Source organism: Glycine max, chromosome 2 (assembly GCF_000004515.6).
Source record: "Glycine max cultivar Williams 82 chromosome 2, Glycine_max_v4.0, whole genome shotgun sequence".
Lineage (NCBI taxonomy): Eukaryota > Viridiplantae > Streptophyta > Magnoliopsida > Fabales > Fabaceae > Glycine > Glycine max.
The window spans coordinates 15729385-15739971 of NC_016089.4; the positions used below are offsets into that span (position 1 = coordinate 15729385).

Sequence of the window (10587 nt, forward strand, 5' to 3'; positions counted from 1 at the left end):
AGTTTTCAAACTTTATTTTCATTTCCTGTTATGATGATGTCTTCAACACTTTCCAGCTTGCGGGTATTAGAAATAAAATTAGTTTAGTTAGTTATCAGTTTAGTTAGTTACAAATTAATTTAGTTAGTTACAAATTAGTTATAAGTTTAACTATATAAGACTCGATTTACTTATATAAAAATTGATTTGCTCATTTTGAGCATTATCCAAAATAATATTCAATCTTTCTTTTCTCTTCTTTCCATCTTTTTACCATGAATTTTAACCGAAAGCTAAAAGTAGGGGGACCAAACCAAAACCCATCAGAATCTATAATAAGAAGAACTCTTGAATACAATGAGGCAAGGATACATGCCAAATGAAACCCGGTTCTTGGATGACGGAGAATTGTAATATATAGACTTTATATTTCACGATTGTTTTTTTTTTTTTGGTACGTTTTCAGTAATGCATACTCAGCCTTACATATATGCTTATTTTTCCTGACACATGACCATTGAAACATTTTTCTTTTCTAAAAATATGTACAACACTCTGAAAACAATGTGAAGTTGGATTTTTGTAGTTGTATTTAAAAACTAAGCAAAATAGTTACAGCCTTTAAGAGAAACTTGAAATTTTAAGACCAAAAATAAAATAAAAAAATAAAACTAATAACCATAGATCATTTTCTCCCAATTTGGCATTGATTTGAACTGATGAGACCAGACGCAGGGCCTGCAAACTAAAGCACTGACCTGACCATCTTATTCAAATCAACAAGTATTATTATTATACCATGTTTGTGGACATCAAACACTGAAACACATAATGCTCGGAGGTTGCCTATTTTATGTGATAAAATAAAGTGTCGTAACACTTCAGAATTTCAGTTACAATTCTAGTCATCTGAAACATACTTTGATGCAATAATATAATCTGCAATGCTAAGAACAGGACTAGACCAGAACACACCCTTCCATCACTTTAACAGCCTTCCCACGCAAAAGCACCCTTTGGTTCTGCTCATCAAGATGAACATTGAGAACTCCCCCTCTGGCTGATGCCTGCACACATGTAATGTACATGTTAGTATGATAGTGATTAGTGACAGAGATAATCCTTAATCCCAATAAGGAGAAGGAGAGTACCTGATAAGCTTTGAAATCACACTTCCCTAGCTTCTTGCTCCAGTAGGGTGCCAATGCACAATGTGCACCCCCACAAACAGGATCCTGAATGGAAATACAAGTTATTTGATATTATCTCACTAATTTTGCTTTCATATATTCAAGTGAAATGGAAGACTGGATTGGCTTTCCATGATATCCTTTACTTTATTCTAACTGATCAAACAATGTTCCATCAGTTTAAGATTTTTTTTTTCTAATATAGTTTAAAATGATGAACTGCTTGTTGTAAGACTTGACCTCAGATTTGCTGGCAGACTTGTAGATTGTAGGGTAAAACGAAAGGAAAGAACAGCATTAAGTGGCAATTTTTAAGGGATTATGCAGTTCCAAATTTACTTCAACATTGATGAGTTCAAAATCAAAATCTTAACCACACTATGCTTGGACTGTTTGTCTTCATTTATTGCATAACTAAGGAGACATTGCCAAGGCAATTGGAGGAACATTATAGACTAAATTCTCAACCACTTTTTTATTTAAAAAACAAAAAATCTCAGGCACTTACCTCATTGACTCCAAGTTTTGGGCAGAAGAATCGACTACAGAAGTCAAATTCTGAGCCTGGAGGAGCAATCCCCGTAACAATTAACCCCCTTCCAGGACATTTAACTATTGCATCAAGTTGTGGTTGTAGTTCCTCGACAACTCTTCCGGAAGTGACCACAACCTAGGAAAATTGCAAGTTTCATAATGTTCAATGCACACAAATTGCTTAAAACGCATACTTGTTATTTTGCAGGTAAAAGTAAAGTTAACTTACATACTATCATGAGATATTTATTGTTCTTATTTCAAGAATCAAGCAGGTTAACATATATGGACGATGCATCCCAAAATAAAAATTATGAAAAATGGACTTCGTCAGACAGCATAACATATCATATTGCTTTTATGGTAACAAACCAATTGAGGGTTCTAACCAACAAGAAAGAAAGTAGAGTGAAGTGTGGGAATAACAATAATAGAAACCCAATAGAGCAGATATGGGAATTACAACTAAGTCGCCTCCATCTTGTGTCCTCTTTATATCAATTATGGAAGCACCGTTCAATGCCCCAGAAATTTGTGAAGTCTCATCAAAATTGAATTCTACAACAGGATCAGCAGGGAAATTCAATTCAACATAAAACCCATCCTGAGCTTCACCCTTTTGCAAGTCTGAGGCACTAGTGATATTGATCGCTGGGATCTTTTTGGCAGTTAATATTCCAGATATAGCCACAAATTCGACAACATCGGTGTCCACCAAACCAGATGAAAATATTGTGTGCGCAGCAGCTAAGGTCGCATGTCCACAAAGGTTAATCTACATAATGGTACATGATCCACATAATAAGTCAAGATAATTAAGAGTTTATGACTAAATTAAGTTTATTCGTTCATGCTCACATGTTCAAATTTTTCCAATTGACATTTCTAACAAATTAATATTTTCCGATTAAAAAAGAAAAAAAAAGAAAGGATATAGTCATTCCGGCCAAGCTAGTTTATTTGATTTACCTCACTAACAGGAGTGAACCATCTGAGATCAAAACGAGGATAAGAGGTTGTTCCATGGGACTCGGTGATGCGAGTTAAGTAACATGTCACAGATAGATTGAACTCTGCAGCTACTCCTTGCAACCACTTTTTGTCCCTCTTCTCTTCTAAGAAACACACTGCTGCAGGGTTTCCTTTGAACACTGACTCAGTAAACGCGTCAACCTGCTTATCTAACTCGAATTCAGCGCATATTGTCTAATTCATATTTACTATGTAGTATGTATTAACGAACAGAACAACTCAGTTCACTCACAAACATACCAGAGAGTATTTCACAGGTTTTTTTGCCATTGACATGCCCACTGAATTCTCGTGTGCTCAAACTGGTCAAAGCTCCAACTCACCGCCACCAACCTAACGTGTTTCATTTGGATTTTTATCGCTTCATAAATAATGTATACGTTTTTAAGCAGTCAACGTCAAATATATATATTTTAAATCTAATAATAAAACCACCCAATTTCATCATTAAATTAATTTCATTTTGCAATCAAAGAAATGTTAAATATTCGGTTTTTTCCTGGCGATCAAGGATTCTTTCTATTTGATAAGAATAGAAAATTGGTTGCCCAAAAGGAAATGTTGATTAATATTATCCCGTCACTTTCATCCTTGAAATTAAGGACTAACGGAACACGTGCAACCCACTATATTCCACACGTACTGCCATATTTATCGGTGACAAATTAGCTCTGTGAAAAACTACTTCCTCATCCTTGAAATGTTTTTTTTTTACATAAATTAAGAAAATAATAAATAAATTAAAGAAAATGATAATTTTACAAGATTAATTCTTCCATGATAAATTTACTTTTAGTTTTTGTTGCTCATTAGTAATATTGTAAGGAATATAAGTGAAAAAAATATTTAATTAATACAATTATTTTAAGATTTTTTTTTTCTTCTCACAATAGTTATTTTGGAATGGAAGGAGTAACTAGTAGAATTTTCAGAACAAAAATTGGCATGCAATTGCAAAGCTATTAGACAACCATATTTCTCAAAAATGACAAATTGGCTCTTGGGCGCAAAACAATTCGTGTGTTTATATATTTATTTATTATGAATTTTAATTATATTAAAAATAAACATATATCTTGTTCAATAGCCAGCCTAAAAGACTAGTTAAATTATATTTTTAAATTACAAATTTCTCTTCAACTAAAAACTAATTCATATGTAGAATTTTCATAGTCAATAAAAATCGGCAAGCAAAGTCATGATACAACTACATTTCTTTGACAAATTGGCTCTTGCACATCAACTAATTCATGTGTACAATTTTTGTAGTCAATAAAAATTAGTATGCGCAAAGGTGTGATATGATAAATAAATTTATCCCTTAAACATATAATTATAGATTTAATTTGTAAGAAAAATATTAGGACCCTGATTCCATATCTCTGTTATGTATATGTAGTGATTTACCATATCACTTTATCTGTATAGATCTGATAATCCAACCTTAAGATATGATATTTGTTAAAATTAGAATAATCGGCTACTCAATCAACAATTTGCGTTGACCGATGGTATAAACCAATTAAAATGCAGGTAATCGAACTAATTTACAGTGATATTCTAATAAACACTGTAGCCGACACCAGATTGTAGAACTGTTCACGTAATATTCCACAAAATTAATTGGATGTAACCATCTACCTGAAACACAGGTACTATTTTTTATGATGGAAAACGTTTTCTGATTTTTTGGTGTGTAGGCATTTTCTTTTGTTGGTCTTAAAATAAAAAAAATAAAAATCCATCTGATGTTTTGGAAAACAATCAAGAAGAAAAATTCCAGGTCACAGCACATGAATGAAGGATTTCCCTGAACAAAGTGTTTCTATTTGTGTTATTAGTATTTCGAACTCTTACTTTTCGGGGCATTAACAAAGTTAATAGCACATCGAGCTTTCACCATTAACACGGGGTGCAAGTAATGGACCAGGCCAGCTATTCGGCTTTCAAATTCAAGCTCAAGAACAAATATGACGAATATCAAAGAATTAAAAAATAAAGAGTTTTAAGGTATGAAATACAAAAAAAATGATAAAAAAATACCTAGAGAAAACAACTAGGTTTAGTTTTATTTTTTAGGTAGGTTCTTGTTGAGCATTGGTTAAAGAATTAAATGAAAAAAAATATTTATTATAAAAATTATAAACAAGCATAAAAAAATCATAAACAATGTAATTTTTCTAAAAGTAAGTTAATTGTGTTTTTAAGATCTCATTTTGAAGGCTAAAATAGATTTTTTATCTCTAATTTGAATTTTAGATTTCAGTGTAGTCTCCTAAGTTTAAAAGTTAGTTTAATTACTAATTTAGTTCTTATAGTTTTATCATTTGAACCTTTTAGTTCTTATAGTTTTAAAGTAAATTTTTTAGTCCCTATCATTTACCTTTTAGTTGTCGTTTAGTTCCTCTAGTTTGAGAGTGATTTTTTTAGTCCTTTTCTTTTAGTTCCTATAATTTGAAAGTGATATTTTTAGTTCTTTTACTTTATATTTTAATTCTCTTTTAGTCTTTACCATCAAAATATGAGTAATATTATCAATTATAATTACCTATAAAAATATTAACAAGTAATTCATAACTAATTATCGCAAGATAATTTATAATAAAAAATAGTTGATAATTTATAACTAATTTGTAGCTAATTATTTTTATATATTTTTTGTAGTAAGGACTAAAAGGTAATTAAAGTGCAAATTATAAGAACTAAAAAGATCACTTTCAAATTATAGGAATTAAAAGAGAATTAAAATACAAACTATAAAGACTAAAAAGATCACTTTTAAACTATAGGAAATAAAAGAAAATTAAAATGTAAAGTATAGGACTAAAAAAAACCACTTTTAAACTATAGAAAATAAAAGAGAATTAAAATGTAAACTATAGATTAAAAAAACTACTTTCAAACTATAGAAACTAAAATGTACGAATCATAAAATTATAGAGATCAAATGTTAAAAGTTTTAGTATGATCATTTAAAGTGTTCATATTTTTGCTCTAGCAATATAATTTTTTGGCTTAGTGACTTTTTTCACAATTTGTCACATGTCACCAAGTTGACAAAGTTAGAGTAATGAATTAACCAAAAATTTAGATAAGTGATCAAGATTATATTTTGTCCTACTTTAAAAATTATGCGGGTAGCTTTTACTTATAAGAAGAAAAACTACAATAAATTGCCCAATCATTAATAGAATTATTAAATATTTCATTCTATAGGCCAATTGTTCTAGCTTGTATTAAACTATAGAAATATTATATGTCATGTTTTAGATTCTAACTATAAAAAATTCACATAATAACACAACTATTATTTTCAAATAGAAAACTATTAGTTGGACATCCCATACGTTAATCTACACTTGAAAGAGAATGAAATAACAAAGAGAAGTAATAATAAGTAGTTGATGTAAAAAAAAGAAGATAAAAAGAATGGTAATAAGTAACTAAAATGTTAAAGTATCCAAGTATATCCATACTCTTCTAAATATGAACAAATATTTATAACCCTTATCGACCACTTGAAAAATGTCAAAAGTTTTTAATAATTAATTGTACTTTCAAGTATTAAGAGGTTGAATTCCTCTTGTTGATACATTTGATCTCAAATAAATGATTGTGTCTTTTCTTGCATCGTATAAATGGTCTTGAAATATGACCATCCTTTCATTTGTTCTTCTAAAGTATTTTTTTTTCTCTTTAGGGAATCTTCTAAAGTATTTAACACTTCAAATTTTAAGTGTTTCACTAGTTAGTTTTAGACTTGCTTAAACAATCAAATTATATAAGAAACACTCGATGAAAAATCCATCATCACACACCACAAAATATTATTTTAAAATGATTCTTTATGATATGTTGTCTATCATCATTAATAAAAGTAGTATTGCCTAATCTAATCTGATGTAATAAGAAAAAAAATAATTATCCATTCATCGCTTTTTAAAGCAATGAAACACATTCTTGGAGCACCCAAACATATTCATATCCGTACGATGTCTTTTTGGGTGCATGGTAGATGGAGGGATATTGCGAGACGTCGGGGATGGTAATCACTGATGACGATCATTGGTTACAGGCAAAGACTCTGTTGGGAGGAAATTGTTATTTTATCGTGATCATCCACTGATATGGCATCAAATGTTTTGCTCTTCCTTAAACTCCTACATCATAAAAACGGTAGAATTTCCACTCCAACATGCACTGACCAAAGTCCACCAAACTACTAAAAAAAACCAAGCATACTAAAAGTCTCCAGACATATATATATACTATTCAAATATTCAATTCAGTAAATAAAAGAATCAATAAAGATAATAATTGCCTCTAAAAGAAGATAATAAAGTAATTACTATTCCAAAAATATTTTCACAGAAATAACTTTTGTAACATTGTCCTTGTATCTTTCCAAAAAAAAAAATTGTCCTTGTAATTATACTAAATTGTATTGTCTCAATTATTTTTAAAAAAATATGAATTCATTCCTTACAATTAACTTTTATTATTGTCTCGGTTGTTATTAATGAAAGAAGTTACTTGTTTGTAAAAAAAAAAAAAAACATTGTCCTTATAGTCTTGTTTTCTCTTGAATATTTTTTTTTCCACATACACTATTGTCATAAATGACAACTCTCATTAAAATATATTTTTTCTACGGACACAAAAAATTTAGATATCTCTAATTTCAATTCAACATATATTTAAGGGTATATTGGGTATTTCCTCTGGAGCAGGCGCCACCAGAATCACAGTACTATTGTCTGTTGCCACCACTGCACAATGCACATTGCGTGCGTACGTAGCCGGCGATAAACAGAGCATCAAGAAACAGAGCACGCTCACATTCTCACTGCAAACCCTACCCTGGTCACCCTTCACCTCTTTATTTCTACAATATATTCCTTTTCTTTTTCCCTCACAAAATCAAAACCATATCTTGGGCTGTTAAAAAAATTTCAATCTTGATACCGTTTTCCCTTCAGTTGGTAGTGAGAAAGTTCTTTCCTTTACCATTTTTTTTGAAGTTACGTAACATATATTCTATTTTACATTTTGCTTTACTTGCAGACAGTATAATGGAAGATCAAAGTAACCAAGAGAACCCAGGAAGAACCACCAGTGGTGTCTCTCATCATCAATTTCCAATCCCAAAAGTTGCCATTGCAGCATCTTCTGGAAGAAATGGAAGCCACAGGACTTGCCTCCCAAAACTAACTCACCATAACTATGTTGAGTATCTTTCAGAATCCTCAACTTATAATCTTCCAAAGACTTCCACCGAATTCATGATGAAGAGCAGTTATCTACCTGTTGGCAACATCAGTGATGGTTATGGGGTCAGTGGAACAGACAGAAACTTCTTTTACAGTGATGATCCAGGAAAAGCTTGTTCCTTTAAGACTATTGGTTCTTCAAGTAATGACCTTGACATTAGTAAGGTAAGCCCTTTGAACAAAATAAATAAAAGCTATCGATTTAAGTAAATTTAGCGAAAATGAATCTCATAGCACAGATACCCTCATGAAGCTGTGTTTTCAGCAGGTGGGGTTTTGGAGAGCTGATGAAGGAATCAAAGTTGAAACTGAAAGTAGTCAGAATCTTGTTTATGCTGAGGTGAGGTCGGTTAACGTCTTTCCAGCATGCATATGTCACATGAATTGTGCGTGTGTCTATGCAATTGTTTAAATGTTTTAAAGATTCTGAAATTTATGAAATGGCTTCTACTTTCTAATGTAATTTTGTGACAGAGTCATGCATCATGGACATCAGATTCTGTTGGAGATAAGCATAATGCTTCACATGATCCAATGTTCATGGTTGGTGCACCTACTTTACTTCCCAAACCAGGATGCAGCTCCTCAAAACAGAAAGCTCGTGTCACTGAACGTGTAAGTAAAACCTGCCATTGGCCACACTACACCAATGCCAATTTAGCTTTAACAATTTTATTCCATTTCTTGAACATAATTTGGGTTCCTTACAATGTGCTTTTCAATATAGCAACGCAGGCAACGCATCGCTGATAACCTCAAAGCCTTGCATGAATTGCTTCCAAATCCAGCAGAGGTAATCTGTTGTTTATGAATAAACATTAGTCAACCAAAAGAAGGTTCCTTTACTATGTTGTCAATTTATCATTAATAGTGTGATACTGTGATTGCCTACTCAAACCGAATCACTAGACATGGTAATAAACCTTTTCATTAGTGTTTTAAACTTTGAATATGTCCAGACAGTGTCATTATGATAAACTCTTGCATAAGTGAAAATAAAATATTGTGAGAAAGTTTTGCTTTCAGTACAGTTTGTAGTTATACTTTCACAGCTGCATTCACATAGATTGAATCTTGCATTTACTTCGTGAACTAAATTTTAACTTGTAGGGAAGTCAAGCTTACGTATTGGACGACATAATTGACTATGTCAAATATTTGCAGCTTCAAATAAAGGTACATTTTAACTCCTTATATTATTATCAATTACAACTATACTAAATGCATGCTCTTTTCAGGAATCCCAATGCATACATTACCGGGGTATGCTTCTGATTATTATTGTCAATTTGTCATATTACTTGTGTATTGAATGGCAACATGGACTAGATAGACATTCTACAATAAGTTAGGACAAGATAGAGGAACTGCAATAACTGAGGAGATTGTTCCTTGCAGGAACAAAGTGGAAGTAGATTATTGCAAGCGGACTCAACTGCTATACCACTAGTTTTTCATGAGGTGCACATTTATACTTAATTTCAGTAGATACACAGAATCACTGTGAATAATACTATTCATGTGCTGCAAGCAAATAGTTTCCCACATCACACTGTCAAATCAAATCATTGAGTGCATGGCCTTATATTGCAGGGTTACGGCCATTATATCAACCAAAAGATGCTGAATGAACCCCTTGAGGAGATAATGGGGAAACTAGTTGAAGATGATTCAGCAGCAGCTGTTCAGCTACTAGAGAGTAAGGGTCTTTTCCTGCTGCCTATGGCATTGGTTGATGAGTTGAGTGAGGCTGTGCAAATGTTTGGTGGGAGTGCACTTGTCTGACAAAAGCTTTCTTTTATTTATTTCAAATTCTCCATTATGGATCATTTCTAGACAGTGGCAGTAGTATGATTATTGTTTATGTTTTTGATGTTACAACAATAACATTTATGACTTATTACAAACTATCAAAATCTCAGCTAACTCGATTCCACTAGTTCTAGTTTCGATTATTATTGTTTGAAAATCTCTACTACTACTATGTTTAATGATTGGGGGCAACTGCTTTCATGTCCTGCAGAAATCTATTTTAAGTCACTGTGTTTAACATATTCAAGCGGTAAAGAGATGGCTTCTCTTCTTACCCTTGAATTGAGTGTAAATTAAATCATTAAAAATATACTTATATCAATTGGTCACCTTTTTACGACACACCTCAAATTGGTTCCTAAGTGGGAACTAATGTCAGCAGTTTTGATCCACTAAAAGATCAATTCTGTGAAACTGGAAAGATTATAGCACATGCCTATACATTATGAAATGTTGTTTTTGTTTTATTATTATTTTTTAATTTATAATAGTATTATTTACTTTTTTATGATAATTTGTGAGCAAATGATTATCTATATAGTAGTACCCGTGGACATTCGTCTTTATAATAATTGTCTCTATTGACAAATCTTAATTGATTGATCGGAAATGATTAATCTTTAAGAACTGTTTTGTTCATTTTTTAAAAAATTTCTTAAAAAATTGTTAAAAACAATAGATTATTTTCTCAAAATAATTAAACCAAACATAGATTTAGTCTTTTCTTAATGGGCAACAAACTCTTAAGAAAAGCATATATTTCATTTCAT

General features: G+C 31.4%; 2 protein-coding genes across 6 annotated transcripts; one reads left to right on the forward strand and one right to left on the reverse strand.

Annotated features, from left to right (window-relative positions):
* Nucleotides 1-749: 749 nt before the first annotated feature.
* Nucleotides 750-3056, reverse strand: LOC100798090 (uncharacterized). The gene is given in 6 exon segments (NM_001254038.2): nt 750-1046; nt 1131-1214; nt 1678-1839; nt 2167-2478; nt 2673-2876; nt 2976-3056. Coding segments are annotated over 6 exon segments (906 nt in total). The 5' UTR covers nt 3012-3056; the 3' UTR covers nt 750-938.
* Nucleotides 3057-7466: 4410 nt separating this feature from the next.
* Nucleotides 7467-9961, forward strand: LOC100788949 (transcription factor bHLH7). Of its 5 annotated transcripts, none has more exons than XM_041006988.1 (8): nt 7467-7598; nt 7800-8170; nt 8271-8345; nt 8480-8620; nt 8733-8798; nt 9116-9181; nt 9404-9466; nt 9599-9961. In XM_041006988.1, the coding sequence occupies exons 2-8, from the start codon at nt 7808-7810 to the stop codon at nt 9788-9790; spliced, it is 966 nt and encodes a 321-aa protein (XP_040862922.1). In that variant the 5' UTR covers nt 7467-7598; nt 7800-7807; the 3' UTR covers nt 9791-9961. The 5 variants fall into 5 exon arrangements, with proteins under 5 accessions (XP_040862922.1, XP_040862921.1, XP_006575082.1 ...); XM_041006987.1 differs by having other exon boundaries at nt 7480-7720; XM_006575019.4 differs by having other exon boundaries at nt 7480-7717.
* Nucleotides 9962-10587: the final 626 nt, after the last annotated feature.